Source organism: Lampris incognitus, chromosome 10, assembly GCF_029633865.1.
Source record: "Lampris incognitus isolate fLamInc1 chromosome 10, fLamInc1.hap2, whole genome shotgun sequence".
NCBI lineage: Eukaryota > Metazoa > Chordata > Actinopteri > Lampriformes > Lampridae > Lampris > Lampris incognitus.
The window spans coordinates 5,594,899-5,620,502 of NC_079220.1; the positions used below are offsets into that span (position 1 = coordinate 5,594,899).

Genomic DNA, 25,604 nt, shown 5'->3' on the forward strand with positions numbered 1-25,604 from the left:
AGCCATGGCCCACATGCATTGCACATGTTAGTATGTCTGTTGGGAAACGACCGACACCAAAATCAACATTTTAACAGCTATAATACTATTTTTAAACAATTTCAACTTCAGAGAGACCTGGTCGAACTGGAATAGCAAAATTGAAAATATTTCCTGAAAAACAAAACAGAAAACACATGTTGCTACTCTAACAAACGTAACATGGCCTATATAACGTGAAATGTGAAAAAAGAACTCAAAATTAATATTGAAACAGTCCCAAACAACGACCGGAACTTAAAAACTACTAGAACGACCGAGGGCGGTCATTTTGACCGCCAAGGTTTTTAAACTCTATATTCTGTCAAGATAAATACCTAGTTGAGATATTAATGCATTACATATGTTGGTATGTCTGTTAAGAAACTAACTGACACCAAAATTATCAACTTTAATACTATTTTTCAAACAATTTAAAATGGCAGCTGTCCAACACGTGTACATACTGCAACGCCTCGGCGGTAGTCATGGTGCGTCTGTAAGCAGACATGTTGGAAACGATCAAAAATCAAGTGTAGACCATTTCTCTGCACTGGGGGGCGCTAGTGTGTCTCTAGGACAGAGCAACGAACTTCGCGGAGGAAATGACGCCACCAACACACGTCATAAATACTGACATGACGCGCAAATTACGAGCGGTCACGATGACCGCTCATGGTCGTTTTAGATAGATCTCATCATAACTTTTTGTGCAATCGCTCTAAAGGGGAATTCGGGGAGCGGCCGGTCTGCATCTTTTCCCCCCACAAAGTTGTCAAACTTTGAAAATCCAAAACGGTCAAAATGACCGCCTTGGTCGTTCTGGTATAAATTCACCGCTATCTCTCTGGTGAATGCTCTTGCACAGTTAAGGTTCCCTGAAGTCCGCGACTACGGCGGCGGCGGCCGAACACTCGCACACTTGTGCGCATGCTTACTGTACGTGTGCGTGCGCGCAGAGTCGTGCGCGTGCGCGCACGCTCTCATGACGTAATCCGTGACAAAGGCCGCCTGAATGCGCAGAACGCACAGCCGCGTAAGAATGCGAGACAGCAGGAAAGAAACAGGTTTTGCAGCCGAGAGATGCGCGCACACGCACACGCACACGCACGCACGCTTACACTGCCCCACAATCGCAGACTCATACACGCCTAAACCAACATGCAAGTACACACAAACACACACGCCCTCTACAATCCGGCAGGAACAAAGAAGAGACAGGAAGAATAATAGACATTTGCTTTACAGCCACACGGGTTTGAGGTGCGTAATCCTCCTCCGTACCGCTGCGCGTTGGAAACGGGGCTGATGTGACAGGCGCGTCCAGGGAGGGGCAGGGGCAGGGGCAGGTACAAGGGAGACGGGTGGATGTGTCAGTCAGCTAGTATCTATCTGGAGTCTACATCAGCAGCTGCTCCCACGCATACCTCTCTCTGTGCACACCCACCGCGCACCAAGGTAAGACCGGGCGAAGAGATGGTTTTGGTCTTGTAAGGGGTGTTCTGGGTGTTTTATACCGATCTTCGGTGTCTTTAGGGCGAGTGAGTTCGTTTCTATGCTGAAGAAACTTCTTAACCTTGCAAATATCCTACATTTGACGTGTCTGAGTTGCGGTGCGTAATAATGGGCTTGGTGCGTAATAATGGTCTTGGTGCGTAATAATGGTCTTGGTGCGTAATAATGGTCTTGTGCGTAATAATGGTCTTGGTGCGTAATAATGGTCTTGGTGCGTAATAATGGTCTTGGTGCGCAATGAAGGTCTTGGTGCGCAATAGAGCCGGGTAAACTTCATCCAAACGTAAGCCAAAATCATTTGATGCCCAAATTAAAACGTCGATGCCTTCAAGGCAGCTTAGACTTGGCTTCAGTTGGAGAGGGCTCGATTCGTTGCGTGCGGCGTGTTTGGGTTCCTCTGTCCTCGCGACAGAGATGATTTTTATCCAACACTGTATGTGTCAGTGGTTGTGCACGGGGAAGTGCACGGGCTTGTCCAAGTCGGTCGGTCATCGCGTAAACGTTGAGTTGAGACCTCATCCGGTACTGCTGGGTGGTCAACTCACGCATAGCGAGTCTGTGAGAGACTTGGGTTTTTATCTCAAGTAGAAAGCCAAAAAGCGCTAATGGATGAGAGTGAGTCGACACTGCCAGCTGTGGAGACGTTCTTCTGGGGCGGATGATGAACATCCGGGTAATACACATCAAGGCATTCGTTAATTGGTTGGCGACTCCATTCGGACGTTGTACGTACTGTCTTGACGCATGCTCAATAGTCCAGGTAAGAAAATCAAAGAGAGTCGAATGGGTTCATCTGGGCACAACGTTTATTGGGAGAAACTTGTCATCACCTCTTCAGTCTCACCTGACTGCAGGTGTCCCCCCCCCACCCCCTTATAAACAATACAGCTGCAGAACGACCGAAACCAACGACCAGCTTCATATGCAAATTGCCGTGACCATTAAGTAGCGTTACAATGGCCGCGTGTACTATTCCCAGAGGATTAGCTGCAATCACAGCATTGCAAAGATGGTGGCAGCCCCCCTCCTCAGTTCAGGGATGGTCGTCCCCTCTTCACATAGATGGCCTCTTTGCTCCCCCTCCCCCCTTCAAACCAGCGTTCCTCCCTACCAAGGATGTGCACATCCTCATCCCTGAAGTGGAGTGGCCCCTGGCCTGTAGATGGTGTAGAAGGTGGAGTCCTGGTCCGGCGTGTTAGCTCTCCTGTGTTGTGCCGTCCTCTTGGCCAGCGTCTGTTTGGTGTCCCCAACGTACAAGTCACGGCAACCCTCCTGGCACTTCACAGCGTACACTATGTTGCTCTGGTTGTGCCGGGGGACCCGATCTTTGGGGTGGACCAGCTTCTGGTGCAGCGTGTTTTGGGGTTTGAAAGCAACTGAGACGCGGTGTTTGGAAAATACGCTTCTCAACTGTTCTGACACCCCCGCCACATAAGGAATCACCACTGGTTTACTCTTGGACAGCTGTTGTCCTTCTCCTCTCTTCGATCGGCTGGTGCACTGTTTGGGCGTCTCCCCGGCTTTGACAAACGCCCAGTTAGGATAACCACACTTCACCAGGGCCTGTTTAATGTGGGGTTTCTCCCCTTCCCCGGCCGCTGTGTCGTGGGGACGTTGTCCCCTCGGCGGTACAGCGTCCTGATGACTCCTAGTTTGTGCTCCAGTGGATGATGAGAGTCAGTACATCTGTCACCATCTTCCAACGCTGTGATTGCAAACATTCCCCAGTCCTCTGTGAATAGTACACATGGCCCTTGTAACTCTAGTTAATGGCCACGCCCATATTTGCATAGGAAACTGATCGCTGGTTTCGGTCGTTATGCCACCGTATTGTTTATAAGGGCGGGGACACCTGCAGTCAGCCGAGACTGAAGAGGTCGCTTGGATGATGATGAGACGTTTCTCTCGATAAACGTCGTGTCCAGATGGACTGATTCCACTTTCTGAGATTGTACGTATTGTAACTGTAATTGCAAACCCAATCCCAGATAGCAAAGAATTTTTGGCCCAAATATGGCCCACATCCGCAGTTACCTTACGGCCCACATTCGGCCTTGAACGGCAGCGTTGACTCAGGGCGAGTGTGGCTGCCTCAACTCAGCCACGGCTCATGACGTTGGGGCCTCTTCTGGCCCACACAGCATGTGCCTTAACTAAAGTCAAGCCCGGTTCATTACATTTGGGCCACGTCTGGCCCACATTCTATGTGCTGTAACCCAAGTCAAGCCCGGTTCATTACATTTGGGCCATGTCTGGCCCACACAGCACTTGCCGTAACCCAATTCAGGCCCGGCTTATGACATTTGGGCCACGTCTGGCCCACACAACAGTCGCCAGTGCCATACCTGAGCCTCAAGTACCAAAAGTGCCCCAGATTAGGCCCAAACGTGTCTGCTATCTCGGATGGGCCAAAATCGTGATTTAGGCTACACGAATAATATCGACTTCGCTCCATCTGACTGGATTCTGAGATTTGAAGAAAAAAAAAATGTTGAAATGGTGAACAAAGACGCACTTAGGATTGGTTTCAGTGGCATCGAGTGCGATCCAAGGATCAAGGTGATTTCAGTGAGGCGTTTTTCATGGAGATTATGACTGAAAATAAACGTTCGTACCAGCAACCCGGTTTGTACCTCATAGTTTAAAGCAGCCTACGTAAACCACATGCTTGGTGTCGGCGTGGTCTCTTCCCTTACTGGTCGTCCCTGATGACACATCTAGAGCAACAGTCGCGGGTCCGGCTGTAGATACCCATTGTTCTCGATATTAGGATTTCATCATTTCTGGCTCGAGGCTATGCCCGCCTATCAACCTATGAACTATTGAAATCTACCGGGTGGTATGTTAAGGTCACATCTCCACACCCAACACTACTGGTGAACTTTAAAACGAAACTTCACCCGTGTGACTGGTGAGTCGGCGGGCCGGGTGTGAAAGCTCTGCCGGCATTTTGTGTCTGAAAGGTGCAGCAGGTCTCCGTCAGAAAGGGAGGGGCTGTGTAGGAATGCTGTCAAAGCGCCTCGTCCTCCGGCTTACTTTGGCACATATGGGTTTGCTTCGGGCCGCAATCCTCAGGTCATCCATCCATCCATTCCTTTGTTTCTTTGGCTTTTTCTCCCCTTCCTCCCCCAACTGTACCCGGCCAATTATCCCACTCTTCCGAGCCGTCCCGGTCGCTGCTCCACCCCCTCTGCTGATCCGGGGAGGGCTGCAGACTACCACATGCCTCCTCCCATACATGTGGAGTCCCCAGCCGCTTCTTTTCACCTGACAGTGAGGAGTTTCACCAGGGGGACGTAGCGCATGGGAGGATCACGCTATTCCCCCCCCACTTCCCCCCGAACAGGCGCTCCGACTGACCAGAGGAGGCGCCAGTGCAGCGACCAGGACACATACCCACATCCTGCTTCCCACCCGCAGACACGGCCAGTTGTGTCTGTAGGGGCGCATGATCAAGCCGGAGGTAAGACGGGGACTCGAACCGGCGAGCCCTGCGTTGGAAGGCGACGGAATAGACCGCCACGCCACCCGGATGCCCCCCCATTTAGTCCATTTATAACATGCACATCTCCAGCAGCGTTATTTATAGGTGTTTGGATACCAGAGACGTCGTTGCTGCTGTATTTTTCTGGTTTTGCAGCTCAGTATCTGAGCATCAGCAGAGCCACGTTAGGACATTTAACACCTACTGGGAGCGGCCACAACAGACCCACAACAGACCCACAACAGACCCATTCATCATAAAAACGTCTAATGCACAAAGGTTTTGTTATTTGATGAGCTAGTTTACTCGTATTTACTCTCTTTAACGTACTGAAAGCGCGCACTGAACATCTCTTTGCAAAATACCACCGACTGTACAGGAAAATATTTCCAAAATACAAAACGTGCTGGTAGTGTGCGATTCTTTTCTGCACATGCACAGAACTGTCGGCAAACTTTCACCTGCACCGTGGAAAGTTTCAAGTTGTACATATCAAGTTACATCCACAATTATAACTTGAAACTTTTCACCCGTTTGCTGGTAGGTGCAGGTGAAAGCTTGCCCACGATTCTGTGCGTGTCGTGGACATTTATCCACGGTGACTCATCAGGCATCACCAAAAAACATGCCATTGTCAATAGCACACGCCAGCAAACAGGAAACTGCTATGGCTGCTGCAGTAGAAACCGGAAGTCAGTCTTTCACAACGGGGAGCAGCTTTAACACTCGGCTCAGTCCGAGGTCGGTTTGGACTGGCAGTCCTTCTGCAGCGTCACGCAACAACGGGATGTCATTGTGAGTCACTAGAGAGAAAACTGGAATGAAAAAAAATCCCTACTTAACATATACTCATTAGGTCTTGGTGGTTAATTCTCACATTTGGTTTGAATTCTTGTTGCGGCTGCTCAGACTGAACCGTGTGTGTGTCAAGGCGGGACTTGTTCGTTAGGGCAGGAACGAGGTGACGAGACAGAGCTGAGGCCACCGGCGTTAAACCGGGATGAGGTGTGGACGAGTTGGTCGTCTTTTGTCTCTCTCTCATCTTTCTTTCTTTCCTTTACTTTTCTGTCTCTCTCACTCTCTCATCAGCTGATCTCTCCAAATACAACCTGCACATGCACGCCAAGGAGCAAGCGACCTGTTCTCCTGTGGGCCTGATTTTATTTTCTGGTTCAGGTTTAAAATTAACAGCTAAATGCTGGTCATTTTAAATTTAGATTTAATAATAATAATAACAGTACATTTATTTATTTATGTAAATTATTTTATTTTATTATTTTAGCACTTTTTAATTTTTATTTTATTAAATTATTACATTTATTAAATATTTTTATTTATTTATTTAAATATTTTTATTTTATTAAATGTATTATTTTCTTTTTTCTTTTATTATTTTTACATTTTATAATTTTATTACATTTATTAAATTTATCATAACATTTATTGAATAATTTTATGTATTTATTTAAAAATAAATTCAATAATAATAGAAATAAGTTTAAAATTAACGGTAGCCATCAGTTAAATGCTGGCAGATTTTGGGTGTGGCTGGGAATTTTGCCTCGCCCTACTGGCCGTCATTTGGCGGAGCCCCTGATTATAAGAGATAGTTATGAGTCAGGTATGGATGAGGTCCAACTTTGTGCAAGTCTCTCGCTCTCCGTCTTGTCTTTATGCATGCTCGATAACGCAGGTAAGAAAATCACGGAAAGTCGAATCAGTTCATCTGGATTTGACAGAAACGTTTCATCACTCGTCTAAGTGACCACTTCAGTGGGAAGAGGTCGCTCTCTGTCGTTTCCTCCCTTTGTTTCTTTCTGTCTCACTATTCATCACCATAATCCATCACCAGGGAACAACCTCTCATACGTTCTACGTCTTTCACAGCATCTCCGCAGTTCGTCAAGTCTGACGCAGTGATGGACAGAAACACCCATTGTTGAAATCTGACATTTAGTACATGTCGGTTTCATAGATGGTTCATTTAAGGTGGAGAAGAAATGGTTGTGCCAGCTTGTACAGCGTTTTGTAAAGCAACTCTTTGTTTGATCGGCAAGTGAATTCACATTGATCCGCTGGGATGATGCTCTCGACTGATGGAGTCCAAGCCACCGTGCACTGAGCTACCATCATCACGATAGTGTCAGGTGAAAAGAAGCGGCTGGTGACTCCACATGTATGGGAGGAGGCATGTGGTAGTCCCCAGCCCTCCCCGGATCGGCAGAGGGGGTGAAGCAGAGACCGGGACGGCTCGGAAGAGTGGGGTAATTGGCCAAGTAAAATTGGGCAGAACAAGGGGGGTGGTTCCCGGCTGCTCCCTGAATTTGTGTATATATATATATATATATATATATAAAGGTTCAGACCTCTCTCTATCCATACCTTAAAACCCCTTGAGGGCTAATTATCAAAAAACAATTTGGAAATGGATAAAATAAATTTCTATTAAATATAATTATATGAAAAAATTAATAAAATAAAGACAAATTATTACCATCCTTACAAAATAAAAGACACCTCTGTGCTCCAGCGCCACGGGCTCCTGGAAGCTGCTTTGAACCACCCTAACCTGAAATCACATGACAAGTTTAAAAGACTGAGGTGGAAGCAGACCTGAACACCTCCCCAGAAGAAAAGCCCATTCGTCTGAACGTCACCTGAGGCAGCGCTTTGGTTTAAAGACCAGGTAATGTGTGAATTCATCCACAGCCGGTTACGCCGACACACCCTCCACCTCCGCGTCACACCCTCCACCTCTGCTCACACCCTCCACCTCTGCTTCCAGTCTGGGATGTGACAGACAAAGAGAAGCATGCAGGTCAGCTGCATTCCTCCATCAACATATGGGTGTATACTGACATACTATAACAGTGTGTGTGTGTGTGTGTGTGTGTGTGTGTGTGTGTGTGTGTGTGTGTGTGTGTGTGTGTGTGTGTGTGTGTGTGTGTGTGTGTGTGTGTGTGTGTGTGTGTGTGTGTGCTTGATGACAGAGCAGTCTGTTATGCCTTACCGTCCTCTTCAAACTGTAATGATAGATGAGGAACGGTGGCTTTACCTCACTGCAGGTAATGAATGGCTGGTGTGTATGAGAGCGAGAGAGAGAGAGACACACACACACACACACACACAGAGTGAGAGTGAGACACACACACACACACACACACACACACAGAGTGTGTGAGAGAGAGACTCAAGAAGCCTAGATATCCGATCAGCCAGGGACATAAGGAGATCAACAGAATGGATGTTTTGCTAGTGTGAGCATGTGTGTGAGGAATGATGAAAAAGGAAAAAAAAGAATGAGATTTTGAGAGAGAGAGAGAGAGAGAGAGAGAGAGAGAGAGAGAGAGAGAGAGAGAGAGAGAGAGAGAGAGAGGAGAGAGAGAGAGAGAGAGAGGAGAGAGAGAGAGAGAGAGAGAGAGAGAGAGAGGAGAGAGAGAGAGAGAGAGAGCAAGTGAGACCATGTGAGACAGAGAGACAGAGAGAGAGAGAGAGAGAGAGCAAGAGAGACCAAGTGAGACAAAACGAGAGAGCAAGAGAGACCAAGTGAGACAGAGCGAGAGAGAGAGAGAGAGAGAGAGAGAGAGAGAGAGAGAGAGAGAGAGAGAGAGAGAGAGCAAGTGAGACCAAGTGAGACGGAGAGACAGAGAGAGAGAGAGAGAGAGAGAGAGAGAGACAGAACGAGACAGCAAGAGAGACCAAGTGAGACAGAGCGAGAGAGCAAGAGAGACCAAGTGAGACAGAGAGAGAGAGAGAGACAGAGCGAGAGAGAGAGAGAGAGAGAGACAGAGCGAGAGAGAGAGAGAGAGAGAGAGAGAGAGAGAGAGAGAGAGAGAGAGATTAATCTTGACCTTAACAACTGATCGGGTCACATGCATCTTTTTAATCATGTTTTTCAAGTATGGAATCATCCATGGCCTCGGTCACACGCTTTTCCACCTTTCAAAGCACCAAAACCAGGCTGACAATAGCACAGCAGCACCAAAGGCGGAGCGCAGATGTTCTGCCAGTGACTAAATACGTCTTGTCTTAATTCGAAGTGTTGGTTTCAGTACAAGGGAAACGGTCGCGCCTCTCCTCAGCTCTCCTGCAGCACGAGTGAAACTGGACACGGCACAGCTAAAACCATTTCAGTGTTTGTTAAGGTCTCGTTAAAATTGAATAAGGGAAAATTGGGACAAAGGGAAGCAGGCAGGCCAGTGCTAGGAGAATCTCAAGGGGGGAAAAAGAAGGGACAGGAAAGTTGGTGGCGGGAGGAAACAGTGCAGTGTTATACTGCAAATAGAGACACTCTTTCATGTTTCCTTCCAATCTTGTATTTGTCATTTTTGTCCTGCGTGTTCTCCATTTTGAAAAAGCTCGAGTCACTTGCATCATATTTATGTACACTCTCAAGAGACCCAGCACTCCACTAGTCACCAAACACCAACGTTAACGTTATATACCGGTTAATGTTACTTTTTTTAAACAAATTCTAACGTTTACCTTTATTTTATTTTGTAAATTTAAAGGCTACATGATGTGTGATCAATTCACACATCACGTTGTACCAGACAAGTATTTTGAATCCTCTGTCACATGGATAGAAAGTAATTATCTGTTAAACTTGAATATAAGGTGAATACTGAATGTGGTTCTACCTTTACTGTGGTTGTTACTCAGCAGGACATTCAATCTTCTTTCGACTCGTTCCCTGTTTCCCAGGGGTCGCCACAGCGCTCTGATAGTTTCCATCGGGTACCCTGTGAGGGCACAGCACCGACGGCGGTTGTTGTTAACCCGGGCCGGTATGGTCTTGTCAGTCCGCATAAGGATTTGGCAAATTTTTACGTCGGATGCCCTTCCTGACACAACCACTAAGCCTGTGGACATAGGACATAAGGGACAGGACATACTCAGCAGGACATTCCATATTCATCTTATATTCCAGTGTAACAGATAATTATTCATCCCTGAGATAAGAAGGACTGGAAATACTTGTGTTTTACTCATATTACTTGGTTGTTTCGGCGTGATGAATGGCCTGTAGTTGAAAAGGGTTGCCAGTTCATTCTGATGGCCCTGCCTTTTGTGTAGGTGAAACGACAACAAAAACACCCACACTAAACGTGAAATTTGAAAAGCCACAGAGTAATTCGGCTAACTCTATCTGACCTGAAATATCTGAGGGTCTACGTACCCCTAATGTCAAACAGCACCAATGAGCAACAACCTGAACACATTATCGGTGTTAAAAGAGGCAAAATGTGTGGGCGTCCGGGTAGTGTAGCAGTCTATTTTGTTTATTTTGCTCTCTATGCATCGGCTTGGTCGGGCGTCCTGGGAAGCCGGATGTGGGTATGTGTCCTCATCACTGTTCTAGCGCCTCCTCTGGTCGGTCGGGGAATAGCGTGATCCTCCCACGCGCTACGTCCCCCTGGTGAAACTCCTCACTGTCAGGTGAAAAGAAGCGGCTGGTGACTCCACATGTATGGGAGGAGGCATGTGGTAGTCTGCAGCCCTCCCCGGATCAGCAGAGGGGGTGGAGCAGCGACCAGGGCGGCTCGGAGAGTGGGATATAGCACTGCAACTAACAGCTATTTGGATAGTCGACTAGTCGTCGATTCTTGCAACTGTTAATCGACTAGTCAGGTGAGGAATCGCACAAAACAACAGCTCGTGTCATTGCCCGTCGTGTTTAGCATTGGCTCGGTGAGGGCGGTCGCTTGCTGCGGTGTACACGTCTGCTTCTTTTGCATATAGCCTACCATGGTACCTTTACTCTTCTTCACAGTTGGACTGCATAAATTTGATTAAAATCAATCAATCAAGTTGCATTTTAAAGACATTTGTCAGGCAGAAGGGGGACATTACTCTTGTAAACTCTTAGAATCCTGCACGCAGGTGTGGACGGAGTTGTCTTGGCTTTCTGTTAACGTTAGAAGCCAAGACAACTCCGTCCATACACAGCTAGCTAGCTAGCTAGCTAACAGAAAGCCAGAACAACTCCGTCCATACACAGCTAGCTAGCTAGCTAGCTAACAGAAAGCCAAGACAGCTAGCTAGCTGTGTATAGACGGAGTTGTCTTGGCTCTATGTTAATGTTAGAACTAGCTAGCTGTGTATAGACGGAGTTGTCTTGGCTTTCTGTTAACGTTAGAAGCCAAGACAACTCCGTGTATGGATGGAGTTGTCTTGGCTTCTAACGTTAACAGCTAGCTAGCTGTGTATAGACGGAGTTGTCTTGGCTCTATGTTAATGTTAGAACTAGCTAGCTGTGTATAGACAGAGTTGTCTTGGCTTTCTGTTAATGTTAGAACTAGCTAGCTGTGTATAGACGGAGTTGTCTTGGCTTTCTGTTAACGTTAGAAGCCAAGACAACGCCGTTCATACACAGCTAGCTAGCTAGCTAGCTAACAAGCTAACTATCTCACCGAGGCGCGTCCAGATGTCCGACGTGCCTCCTCTTCACACGTTCGTGCGTTACTGAGGCGCTCCCATGATAAGCAAGGTCCGCCTTACGCACCTGGCAGGTCACCCTTTCCTTTGCCAAGTTGAGGGTGAAACGCTCCCAGACTTCACACGTTTTAGGACGCGACGGCGTTGCACCGGCCGCCGCCATTTTGCTGTTTCGTCTACCTGTCCTGTCGTCCCCGCTTCCGTCCCCGGTCGCTTTTGCGCATGCGCAACTGTCAGCCTCACTCCTTAGCTACTTCCGTCGCCAGCTCCGGTGAAACCGTGTGCGGTTTGTTCAGTTCCGCAGCGTGAAATACATGCGCGATGACGTAACCGACGAATTGTCCGGCGTTAAATTCGTTGGCAACTAATTTTGTCATCGATTTTTGTCGACTACGTCGATTAATCTCCCCAATTGGCCAAATGCAATTGGGGAGAATGCGGGGGGGGGGGGTGTCGGCGAGCTTCCCCATCGAGTCACCTCCGACCGACAACTCCCATCAACTCCTGTGTTACAAACAGGGGCGGATCTACAGGGTGGCAACAGGGGTGGCAGCTGCCACCTCTGGGACACAGTCTTGCCACCCCATTTATAAATCAGATAATATGTTTTTAAAGTATATTTCATGTACATGCATGGTGAAGGTCAATGAGACCCGTACCAAACTCATCTCAAACAGAAGTCGCCGATTTAGAATCCCCCTCCCCCCCTCACAGGCGCGGATCTACAGGGTGGCAAAGGGGTGGCAGCTGCCACCTCTGGGACACAGTCTTGCCACCCCAGGAAAAAAATCTCTAGATCCAACACTGGTTACCAAAGACACGCTTCAGTTACCTCATCAGTCGGCCAATGGCTTCATCTAGCTCATTTAAACAGGCATGCACAATGCTGAGCCAAGTACAGAAGGTGAACGATGGCCTCCCGCGTCCTTGAGAGACTCTGGACAACTTACATGCGGTGTGGCCGCAACAGCGGCCGGTGGCACTCGAATAGTGTATATTCTTTGCAATACCACAGCAGCTTATATGGCTGTGCAATAAAGAGGATAAGTAGACGTGATTTGTTGAATTATTAAAAATGACTGTTTGGAGATTAAATAGAGTAAGAAACCTGTCTGAAATCACTGAGAATTTAAAATATTGTGCTCAAGCCACCTTTGCAGCCTCCCTCAGTACTGCATTTACGGACAGCTCGGAAATATCGAGAAACAAACTCGGGACCTGCAATTGTCAAGGTCTCTTGTAAGAATTGTAGGGATGCTGATCTGAGACCAATAATATTATCCTGAAGCGCTTATTTTCATGTGACCTGAGCATGAACTCAACATCAGAAACAAATGATTTGTTTTACACGGTGGGGTAGCAACAGGGGTGTTTTATTAGATCTACCCTCGGGTCTTACCAGTGGCGCACACCTTCACAAATGATTTAGTGTGAAAACCAGGGGGGGAGTATAACTCGGTTACCCAACAGACAAGTGGAGCAAATATATTGGGACTGCAAACTAACAGGACCCCTGAGAATAATTAGGGATGCAAATGAAAAAGGCCTCACACAGACAATGGATTTAATCTACTGCCAAAATCTTTGAAGCTACGGTTGTTACTTGGTGCAACCAGGGGGTCCAAAATGAAGTTTCTATTACGCAACACCCCTATTCCAGTCTCTTCATGAAGGGCCAAAGCTGCTTCAGAATCCCCCCCCCCTCGTCCCTCCAGTGGGTGCTAACTACAGTAGCGATAGCTCAACTTCTAGCTGGCTGTGTTTATTGTGGAACACACAAGACCAGGGGCCTCATGTATCAATCGTTACTATGGGCAAATTCGTGCATACACACCCATGGAATTTGTTAGCCTTTAAGATTGTCTGACAGTCAGAGCAAAGCATGATGGTTATTTGTAATTCCTTCCTCCTAACACCTGTTGTCTACCTCTTGCAACCAGCAATCACCGAGGCCTGCAAATACATCAGGGTTAGCTAATCGGTGTCTAAGTTCAGGGGTTACCCAGGTTCTACACTGGTATCTGAGACAAAGTTCAGGGCTAAAAAAATCCCATGAGTGTGTGCGCGCAAGTTAGCCCATAGTAACAACTGATACATGAGGCCCCAGAACTGTGACCTGTCTGGAGATTTGAAGGGACATCAAATAAGATCAGATCATCAACAAATATAAAGTGTATCTGCATATCTCTCTCTCTCTCTCTCTCTCCCTCTCTCTCTCTCTCTCTCTCGCTCTCGCTCTCTCTTTCTTAGTAAAGGATAATGAGTACAAATGGAACAACAGATCCTCCTCCCTACATCATTCCAGGTAAATACACACACACACACACACACTTAATGTCTCTTCTCATCTCTACTGTTCTTAACATTCATATCTCCCTCTCTCTCTCTCTCTCTCTCTCTCTCTCTCTCTCTCTCTCTCTCTCTCTCTCTCTCTCTCTCCTCCCTCTCTCTCTCTCTCTCTCTCTCTCTCTCTCTCTCTCTCTCTCTCTCTCTCTCTCTCTCTCTCTCTCTCTCTCTCTCTCTCTCTCTCTCTCTTGTCCAGTTGACGGTCAGGGAGCAGGTGAGGTGAAGATTTACCACATGCACACCCCGTTCAACCCTCCAAACTCACAGGAGGAGTTCTCTACCACCCATTCACAGCAAGGTAAATGTACTTTTACTCATTTAGTTACATTTTTTAAAATTTACTAATACTTAAAGTTACACAGCACGGTGGCCCAGTGTTAGCACTGTTGCCTCACAGCCAGAAGATCCTGGGTTCGAACCCTAGGCCATCCCAGGTCCTTTCTGTGTGGAGCTTGCATGTTCTTCCCATGTCTGTGTGGGTTTCCTCCGGGTGCTCCAGTTTCTCCGACCATCAAAAAGACATGCATGTTAGGGTTCATACTCCTGCCTGTGCCCTGAGCAAGGCAATAGGAAGAAGAACTGGAGTTGGTCCCCAGGCGCTGCAGCTGCCCACTGCTCCTATACAATAGGACGGGTTACATGCAGAGAACACATGTAAGAATACAATTCGTTGTAAGGTACAATGACAAAATGAAGTGGCTTTCTTCTTTTCTTATAAATTAACCCATACTAAAAGTGACTTCTCCTTTTAGTTACACTTATATATAGTTTATCTTCAGCAATAATAACTTTATTGATATAGCACTTTTCTAAAACAATGTTAGAAAGTGCTTTACAAAAAATAAAACCAGACAAGGCAAAAATAAGAGTAAGACCAAATAATAATAATAAAATCAACTTGAAATATAATAGGGAGCCAGTGTAGGGAGGCAAGCACAGGAGTGATATGGTCATGCCTCTTTGTCCCGGTAATGAGCCGAGCAGCAGCATTTTGTACCAACTGCAGGCGGTGGAGGGAGCCCTTGCTGATACCAGAGTAAAGTGCATTACTCTGGTTAGCATCAAATATTACCCCAAGATTCCTAGCAGCCTGCTTAAGACTACCTGACAGATCACCAGGATTAGTAACAAAGGGGCTGATGGAACAGAAAGACCTCAGACTTATCATCATTAAATTTGAGAAAGTTTCTGGACATCCAGGATTTAATGTCCAAGAGGCAAGTTGTGCAATTTGCTAGGACGCTAGGATCTGTGGGTTTTAGTGGCATGTATAACTGAGTGCCGTCAGCATAAAAATGGCAAAGCACGTCATGATTTTGAATGACCTGGCCGGGGGGCAGCATGTATATAGAAAAGAGAAGGGGGCCAAGAACTGAGCCTTGAGGGGCACCACAACTCAAATGAGCCATTGTGTTACGGCCAGAACAACAGAAAAAGTTCTATTGGTGAGGTAAGAGCATAATAATCTATGAGCCAAGCCCTTGATGCCAACTCAAGTCTCTAAGCGATGTAAGAGGATGTTGTGATTGACTGTGTCATGTCAAAGGCAGCACTTAAGTCTAAAAGAACTAAAATCGAGCAGTCACCTCTGTCTGCAGTCATCCGTAGGTCATTAATGACCTTAACTAGAGCTGTCTTGGTACTATGAGTACTCTGAAGCCAACTGGAAACTGTTAAAGACACTATTAGTGTTCATAAAAGAAATCAATTGAGATGAAATTGCTCTCTCCAGAACCTTAGATAGAAAAGACAATATGGAGATTGATCTGTGGTTACTTAAGGACAGGGGATCTAAATTAGGTTTCTTCAGTAATGGGTGAACAATGGCATGCTTACAACTGTCTGGAAAATAACCAGAAGCCAGAAAATTAATAAGAATTTTCAAAATAATGGGGCTCATAATTGAAAATACCTCCTTGAGCAGCTTAGTGGGAATGATGTCTAAGATGCAGGGGGAGCTCATATTGGAGACTGTACTCTCTAACACGGAAATTGTAATTGGCTGAAACTGATAAAAGAGGCAGAATTAACATGGGGAATGATAAGAGATAAGAGAGATAAGAGATACACTTTATTAATCCCCGTAGGGAAATTCATCCTCTGCATTTAACCCATCCTATTGTACAGGAGCGGTGGGAATGGAACGGATGCAAGAGCCTGGCTGGATTTGGGATCTGATATTCTCCACTTTATTTACAAAATGAGTGAGAAATTGTTCGGACAACTCAACATCAGGTTCAAAAAGAGAAGCGGAAGGACCATTAATAACAGAATCAATTACCCTATAGAGAATTTAAGGATCGAGAAGTATGCTGATCTCGCATCCTTAACTGCCTCCCGGTAAATTTGTATGTTGTGATATTGGGCTATACGTAATAAATAAATAAATAGACTTGGTCAGGCGTCCCCACAGACACAATTGGTCATGTCTGCGGGTGGGAAGCCGGATGTGGGTATGTGACCTGGTCGCTGCACTAGCGCCTCCTCTGGTTGGTCAGGGCGCCTGTTTGGGGGGGAGGGGGCACTGGGGGGAATAGCGTGATCCCCCCACGCGCTACGTCCCCCTGGTGAAACTCCTCACTGTCAGGTGAAAAGAAGCGGCTGGCGACTCCACACCTATGGGAGGAGGCGTGTGGTAGTCTGCAGCCCTCCCCGGACCGGCAGAGGGGGTGGAGCAGAGACCGGGACGGCTCGGAAGAGTGGGGTGATTGGCCGGATACAATTGGGGAGAAAAAAAAAGAGGGGAAATCTTTAAAAAAATATACTAATTTCTCTCATTTTTGTGTCTTTCCTTACCACTCCTCCTTTCCTCCTTTCTCCATTCCCTCCTTCCCGCGGACACATCACCTCCTCTCCCTACCTCCCTGCTGCTTTTCTGTTCTCTCACTCTGCTTTTACCCACAAACCCATGACCATCCCGCCCCCTCTGAACCACAATTCCTCCTAACCGCCGCCCTCCATCCTCCCATTCCGCGCCTTTACATCGACTCCCACTATTTCCAAAACCCGCACTCTCCTCCCTGTCCCTCTTTCTGCCTCTCCCCCTCTCTACCAGTGTACACCAAGGGGGGAGGTGTCACGGATTCGGGCCTGGACACCGGCGACGGCAAGAAGAAGTTTGTGAGCTACGAGTCGGCGCTAGGGCGCGAACCCAGCATGACCACCTGCGCCTCCTGCCAGCAGCAGGTCATGACCAACGTCACCTACAAGGCCGGCACCTACGCCTGGCTCATGTGCCTACTCTTCATCTGCTGCGGGTGAGGCCAGAGAGAGAATTACACAAGTACAACTACACACTACAGAAACAGTGGCAGTTTTGAGGTTTGGACCGGTTGTCTCGAATCAGACTTGTTGACTCAGGACGGAGAAATCGGCCCCACGGCCTAAACAAGAGAGAGACGGAGAAAGAGAGGAGGAGAGCTGCCCAACAAGACTTTCATGAGGCGTCCGGTTTTAGTCTCTACTCTCATGGTTTTGGTTTCTGGTGTTTTTAAATCTGTCTCGGTGGTTTGAATGAGCGGGATGTTGTGCAGCAAACTCTCCATCTTTGTTCGCGTCTCTGTGCTGGAGGGCGCCGGCTGTGGTGCAGACCTGTCACACACACACACACACACACACACACACACACACGTCCATGACACTCGGTGACACACACAGATGCAACGATTTCTAGCCCAACATTTTGTCTAAACCCACTATGGCATAGAGGATAAAACTCCCACCAAAGCCGACTTTTTTCCTGGCTACCAACATTCGTCTGTGGAGTCATTCCTGTGTTCCCCAGATTTATATGCCACATAACGGGAACATGGCACAGGGTCCTATGTTTCCACGTTAGGTTGTGTTAAGTGTTAGGTTGAGGTAAGTGCTGGGTTGAGGTAAGTGCCGGGTTGAGGTAAGTGTTAGGTTGAGGTAAGTGTTAGGTTAAGGTGAATATTAGATTGAGGTAAGTGTTCAGTTAAGGTGAATATTAGGTTAAGATAAGTGTTGGGTTGAGGTAAGTGTTATGTTAAGGTGAATATTAGGTTGAGGTAAATGTTAGGTTAAGGTGAATATTAGGTTAGGGTATAAGTGTTAGGTTGAGGTAAGTGTTAGGTTGAGGTAAGTGTTAGGTTGAGGAAAATGTTAGGTGAGGTGTTAGGTTGAGGTAAGTGTTAGGTTGAGGTTAGTGTTAGGTTAAGGTAAGTGTTAGGTAAAGTAAGTGTTAAGTGGAGGTAAGTGTTGGGTTAAGATAAATGTTAGATTGAGGTGTTAGGTTGAGGTAAGTGTTAGGTTGAGGTAAATGTTGGGCTGAGGTAAGTGTTAGGTTGAGGTAAGTGTTAGGTTAAGGTAAGTGTTGGGTTGAGGTAAGCGTTAGGTTGAGGTAAATATTAGGTTGAGGTAAGTGTTAGGTTAAGGTAAATATTAGGTTGAGGTAAGTGTTAGGTTGAGGTAAGTGTTAGGTAAGGTAAGTGTTGGGTTGAGGTAAGTGTTGGGTTGAGGTAAGTGTTGGGTTGAGGTAAGTGTTAGGTTGAGGTAAGTGTTAGCTAAGGTAAGTGTTAGGTTAAGGTAAGTGTTGGGTTCAGGTAAGTGTTAGGTAAAGTAAGTGTTAGGTTGAGGTAAGTGTTAGGTTGAGGTAAGTGTTATGTAAGGTAAGTGTTAGGTTGAGGTAAGTGTTATGTAAGGTAAGTGTTAGGTAAGGTAAGTGTTAGGTTGAGGTAAGTGTTGGGTTAGTTTTAGGCAACGTGGATAAATCTTCCTGCTGGCTGCAGCTGCGGTGATGGAGAGACAGGTGGTGTAGTGGAGCAGCTGAGGTGATGGAGAGACAGGTGGTGTAGTGGAGCAGCTGAGGTGATGGAGAGACAGGTGGTGTAGTGGAGCAGCTGAGGTGATGGAGAGACAGGTGGCGTAGTGGAGCAGCTGAGGTGATGGAGAGACAGGTGGCGTAGTGGAGCAGCTGAGGTGATGGAGAGACAGGTGGTGTAGTGGAGCAGTTGAGGGCTGAACTCTGTGTTTCTGTGCTTCCTGCAGGTTAGTCTTATGCTGCTGCCTGATCCCGCTCTTCCTGAAGAACTTCAAGGATGCCTACCACACGTGCCCCCGCTGTAACAGAGTCCTTCACGTGGACAAGAAGCGCTGCTGCTCCTGAGCGGATCGCATTGCAGACACACACACACACACACACACACACACACACACACACACACACACACACACACACACACACACACACACACACACACACAAACACACGCACACAAATTGCTCCTGCGACCTCGAGACACATCTGGATCGTCTCCAAACAGCGCCCTCCACCCTGACAGTTGTCACGTGTCCTTGTTCTTATTCTGTTCATCTGTGTGCACAAGTTTATTTGTATTGTTTGTTTGTCTTCATGGGAGGAGCGCTGCATAATCTACTGGATCCGAGAAAAATCTTGAATATGTTTTTAATTTCTTTGCTACTACATCACATTATATGCATGTTTATTTGCTTCGTCTCACCTTACAAACGTTGCGTTTACTTCTGAAGCTCTGGCGAGTTCATTTTAAACACGACCTCGCGCACTTTTAGGAGCTTTTACTTTGAAAAATGCCGCGTTTGTCCGGGACTTTTGCTTTGAAAAAATACCGCGTTTGTCCGGGACTTTTACTTTGAAAAAATACCGCGTTTGTCCTGTACTTTTGCTTTGAAAAATACCGCGTTTGTCTGGGACTTTTACTTTGAAAAATACCGCGTTTGACCGGGACTTTTGCTTTGAAAAATACTGTACGTGTTTGTCAAGGCAAGGCCGGGCAGCTCGTAACCATTCTCCATCACCTGACTCAAACACCAAGTGTTTGGGTTTTTAATAATGACGTCATTAGTGGGGGTTTTTTTAAGCCCAGAAATGCCCAGATCTAAATTAGAATATAAACCGTCTTTGTAAAAGAACAAATGCAGTGGGTTTTTTTTTAAAGTAATATGGTACAGTTAAAATCAAAATGTGCTATTCTGCAGTTGTTGTATTAATTGGTAACTGGACTGCATTTATATAACGCTTTTCTAGCCGCGACAGCCACTTAAAGTGCTTTACAATTAACCACCGCCTCAGGGCGCCCACTGAAGCGCACGTGATACTTTCCGCGTCCGCGAGGGTCCGCGTGACGCAATTTGCGTCATCAGAGGGCGTCCGCTTACCTCCAATTTTTTTGGGTAGAGGTTAGTTCCCGTCGACGCAGAGAACGGAAATGGAGTGGAGAGCGGTCAACTGAGCATGCGCGAAATGCCTCTACCGCGCCTCCACACGCCCCGCGTAGCATCCAGGCGCTAGGATTCTGGGAAGACCCGCCCCTACTCTGCGTCTGATTGGCTATCTTTAACCCTAACCCCGCCCCAACCCTAACCTACCCAAACAACGGAGGCGACGAGTACTTGCGCATGCTCAGTTGACCGGGAACTAGCCTCAGCCATTTTTTTGGTGTCCGTGCGTCCGCCTTGGTCCGCGCGGACAAGGGCGCAACTGCGCATGCGCTCGTAAACAAAAATGGACGCCGAGTTAGAAGCGAGGCTGTGTGACGAGGTCCGTCGTTACCGCCATCCTTATAATTGGGCATTAAAACACTACAAAGATAACCAGATGTGCTGGTACGTCACACACACACGGCGGTGTCAGCCACGCAAGGTGACAACCAGCTCATCGGGATCAGTCAGGGGGTTTAGGTGCCTTGCTCAAGGACACCTCGTCAGTTTTTTTAGGAGGAGCCGAGCATCGAACCGGCAACCCTCCAGTTACCAGACCACCCGCTCTACCTCCGGAACCACTGTTCCGTGTTTACGTCAGCGGCGTTGACGTGTTGGGTAAAACCGGACGTAATAAAACTAGTATTTATAAGCTTGCAGCCATGACCTGATTCTTCTCGTTTTCTGGTGGAGCAAACTCTTCCGCAGGCCGGCGGGAGCCGGGGTTCGACCCCGCGTGTCTTCCTTTACCCCACGGAGGAGGAAGCTGTCGTGATGTGCGGCGACAGCCTGGCGGTGCGCACGCAGCATAGTTTCGTCTGGGTGGGTGTGGCGTCATGTTGGACTGTTTTAAGATCTTACGAAAGGAGTGTGTCCTCTGAGAGAAACAACTGGATTCCTTCATAACGGGGCAAACAGCCTAGCTGAAAATAGGACACATGCGGGGGCGTCCGGGTGGCGTAGCGGTCTATTCCGTTACCTGCCAGCACGGGGATCGCCGGTTCGAGTCCCCGTGTTACCTCCGGCTTGGTCGGGCGTCCCTACAGACACAATTGGCCGTGTCTGCGAGCAGGAAGCCGGATGCATGTGTCCTGGTTGCTGCACTAGCGCCTCCTCTGGTTGGTCGGGGGGGGGGGGGGGACGAGCGTGATCCTCCCACGTGCTACGTCCCCCTGGCGAGACTCCTCACTGTCAGGTGAAAAGAAGCGGCTGGCGACCTCCACGTCCCCGGATCAGCAGAGGGGGTGGGGCAGGGCCTGGGACGGGTTGGAAGAGTGGGGTAATTGGCCAAGTACAATTGGGGGGGGGGGGGGGGAGATCCCAAAAGAGAAAGAGAAGACAGGACAGGGCTGATTCTGTGAGAGACAGACATGTTCTCTGGTTAGACAGGTTGATAACCAATGTTTGAGGTTAGTAGGTTGGCTCCGATGAAACAGCTAAAAACTTCTGATGCCCCCCCTTGAAACGAGGCTCTGAATAGTTTTGTTTTGTTCAATTATAAATATATCAATCTCTTACCTCAATAAATGATGAAGCCACTTTTAATTGTGTCGTTAACTAACAGTATATTAAGACAGTCCTCGTGTTATCCGAACATGTCCACCTTCATCACCTACCTATATACCCGGTACCGGACCGAGACCTGGGGTCCTTCGTGGCACCGCCCTGTGCAGGCATTCCGTGTACTTTCCCCCGGTCGAGAAGAAAATAAACAACACGTTTCCTGCAGAATACAACTACACATACACGACCAGAGCCCAAGCACCGGGCAGAGGTATTCAGTATTAACACGACGAGAGGCAGGCAGGAATCACACCTGAAGACGCTAAACAGACAGGCGCCATCCCCTCGCCACACCCTGGGAGCAACTGCGACTCTGCTATTTACTGTTTTATAAAGTTGTTGCTGTAATAACAATACAGCGCGCACGCGCACGTATGGCACGCTGCTGTGGTTCCGTCCCTCCGCGCGTGCACGTTTCACACCCGTCGACGCGTCGACGGAAGCCTGTTTGACCTCCGGCACGGTAGGTGGCGATATGCCCCCTTTCAGCTGGTTGCCGTTGGACCCAAAGACCGCCGCGGGAACTATGGAGCATGCGCAGAACGCGTAGGCCAGTTCGGGGCCGCTTGAAGAGCGTACGTGCCAGAGTGAACAGACCCCCCCAACCGCGTTACCTTGCTGTGGTAGTCCGACTTCCAGAAAGCCGATGTAGCGCCGCTTCAGTCGGAGTGACACCTTTACATGTATTCTTTACGAGACAGTACAAGCCTGTTTCATGCCATGTGTATATATATGTGTGTATATATATATAAACCCAGCCACTGAGGATGCACAAGCCAGTGCAGTCAGTAGAAAGTAGTGCAGTACAGTAGTACTACAGTAGTACAGTGCAGTACAAGCCTGTTTCATGCCATGTGTATATATATGTGTATATATATATATAAACCCAGCCACTGAGGATGCACAAGCCAGTGCAGTCAGTAGAAAGTAGTGCAGTACAGTAGTACTACAGTAGTACAGTGCAGTACAGTGCACAAGCCAGTGCAGTCAGTAGAAAGTAGTGCAGTACAGAAGTACTACAGTAGTACAGTGCAGTACAAGCCTGTTTCATGCCATGTGTATATATATGTGTATATATATATATATATATAAACCCAGCCACTGAGGATGCACAAGCCAGTGCAGTCAGTAGAAAGTAGTGCAGTACAGTAGTACTACAGTAGTACAGTGCAGTACAGTGCACAAGCCAGTGCAGTCAGTAGAAAGTAGTGCAGTACAGTAGTACTACAGTAGTACAGTGCAGTACAAGCCTGTTTCATGCCATGTGTATATATATGTGTATATATATATATAAACCCAGCCACGGAGGATGCACAAGCCAGTGCAGTCAGTAGAAAGTAGTGCAGTACAGTAGTACTACAGTAGTACAGTGCAGTACAAGCCTGTTTCATGCCATGTGTATATATATGTGTATATATATATATAAACCCAGCCACTGAGGATGCACAAGCCAGTGCAGTCAGTAGAAAGTATTGCAGTACAGTAGTACTACAGTAGTACAGTGCACAAGCCAGTGCAGTCAGTAGAAAGTAGTGCAGCACAGTAGTACTACAGTAGTACAGTGCAGTACAAGCCTGTTTCATGCCATGTGTATATATATGTGTATATATATATATATAAACCCAGCCACTGAGGATGCGCAAGCCAGTGCAGTCAGTAGAAAGTAGTGCAGTACAGTAGTACTACAGTAGTACAGTGCAGTACAGTGCACAAGCCAGTGCAGTCAGTAGAAAGTAGTGCAGTACAGTAGTACTACAGTAGTACAGTGCAGTACAAGCCTGTTTCATGCCATGTGTATATATATGTGTATATATATATATAAACCCAGCCACTGAGGATGCACAAGCCAGTGCAGTCAGTAGAAAGTAGTGCAGTACAGTAGTACTACAGTAGTACAGTGCAGTACAGTGCACAAGCCAGTGCAGTCAGTAGAAAGTAGTGCAGTACAGAAGTACTACAGTAGTACAGTGCAGTACAAGCCTGTTTCATGCCATGTGTATATATATGTGTATATATATATATATATAAACCCAGCCACTGAGGATGCACAAGCCAGTGCAGTCAGTAGAAAGTAGTGCAGTACAGTAGTACTACAGTAGTACAGTGCAGTACAGTGCACAAGCCAGTGCAGTCAGTAGAAAGTAGTGCAGTACAGTAGTACTACAGTAGTACAGTGCAGTACAAGCCTGTTTCATGCCATGTGTATATATATGTATATATATATATATAAACCCAGCCACTGAGGATGCACAAGCCAGTGCAGTCAGTAGAAAGTAGTGCAGTACAGTAGTACTACAGTAGTACAGTGCAGTACAAGCCTGTTTCATGCCATATGTATATATATGTGTATATATATATATAAACCCAGCCACTGAGGATGCACAAGCCGGTGCAGTCTTAGTGCCGGTCCCAAGCCGGGATAAATGGGGAGGGTTGCATCAGGTAGGGCATCCGGCGTAAAACCTTTGCCAAATCAAATATGCCAATCATAAATCAGATTTCCAGACCGGATCGGTCGAGGCCCGGGTTACCAACGACTGCCACCGGTACTGTTGGCCAGCAGGGTGCCGGTGGAAACTATGCTACTGTTGGGCGAAGGAGAAGGAGAGGGGGAAGGCATGTCCAGAGGCAGCGGGAGAGGAGGAAGGGTAGGAGTGTGGAGGGGAGAGTTGGAACTTTGAATGTTGGCACTATGACTGGTAGAGGGAGAGAGCTGGCTGATATGATGGAGAGAAGGAAGGTAGATATACTGTGTGTGCAAGAGACCAGGTGGAAGGGGAGTAAGGCCAGGAGCAACGGAGGTGGGTTCAAACTCTTCTACCATGGTGCAGATAGGAGGACAAATGGGGTAGGTGTAATTGTGAAGGAAGAGTATGTCAAGAGTGTGCTGGATGTGAAGAGAGTTTCGGACAGAGTGATGAGTATGAAGCTGGAGATCGAAGGTGTATTGATGAATGTTATCAGCCCTGCAAGTTGGGTGTGAGATGGAAGTGAAAAAAGAATTCTGGAGTGAGTTGGATGAGGTGGTGGAGAGGGTACCCAAGGAGGAGAGAGTGGTGATTGAAGTGGACTTCAGTGGGCCTGTTGGTGAAGGGAACAGAGGCGATGAGGTGGTGATGGGTAGGCATGGTGTCAGTGAGAGGAATGTGGAAGGACAGATGGTGGTGGATTTTGCGAAAAGGACGGAAACGGCTGTGGTGAAGACACATTTCAAGAAGAGGGAGGAACACAGGGTGACGTATAAGTGTGGAGGAAGGTGCACACAGATGGGCTATATCTTCTGCAGGAGGTGCGATCTGAAAGGGATACGAGACTGCAAGGGTGGCGACGGGAGAGCGTAGCTAGGCAGCTTCGGATGGTGGTATGTAGGACGACTTTGGAAAACAAGCAAAAGAGTGAAGGCAGAGCCAAGGATCAAATGGTGGAAGTTGAAGAATGCGGACTGTTGTATGGAGTTCAGGGTGGAGTTAAGACAGGCACTGGATGGGAGTGAAGAGTTGCCGGATGGCTGGGCAAGCACTGCAGAAATGGTGAGGAGACAGATAGGAAGGTACTTGGTGTGTCATCTGGACAGAGGGAGGAAGGAGACTTGGTGGTGGAATGAGGAAGTACGAGAGAGGAGGTGTGGTATTGTATGAGGAAGTCGGGAGTGGCAGAGTAGTATGTAGGGGTGGTGCAGGATATGTATGAGGGCAGTGTGACAGTGGTGAGGTGTGCGGTTGGAATGACAGACGGGTTCAGGGTGGAGGTGGGATACATCAAGGATCGGCTCTGAGCCCTTTCTTGTTTGCAATGGCGATGGACAGGTTGACGGAGGAGATCAGGCAGGAGTCTCCGTGGGCTATGATGTTTGCAGATGACATTGCAACCTGTAGTGAGAGTAGGGTGGAGTTGGAGGAGAGCCTGGAGAGGTGGAGGTATGCACTGGAGAGAAGAGGAATGAAAGTCAGTAGGAGCAAGAGGGAATACCTATGCATGAATGAGAGGGAGGACAGTGGCATGGTGAGGATGCAAGGAGTGGAGGTGACGAAGGTGGATG

The 25,604-nt window shown here is 47.5% G+C and overlaps 1 protein-coding gene across 1 annotated transcript; it reads left to right on the forward strand.

The window, feature by feature from the left end:
- The first annotated feature begins 1,420 nt into the window (after positions 1-1,420).
- si:ch211-157c3.4 (Lipopolysaccharide-induced tumor necrosis factor-alpha factor homolog-like) lies at positions 1,421-18,951 on the forward strand. Its single transcript, XM_056288669.1, has 5 exons — positions 1,421-1,476; positions 13,706-13,760; positions 13,998-14,099; positions 16,857-17,058; positions 18,812-18,951. Exons 2-5 carry the CDS (start codon positions 13,715-13,717, stop codon positions 18,927-18,929), a joined length of 468 nt encoding a protein of 155 aa, XP_056144644.1. The 5' UTR covers positions 1,421-1,476; positions 13,706-13,714; the 3' UTR covers positions 18,930-18,951.
- Positions 18,952-25,604: the final 6,653 nt, after the last annotated feature.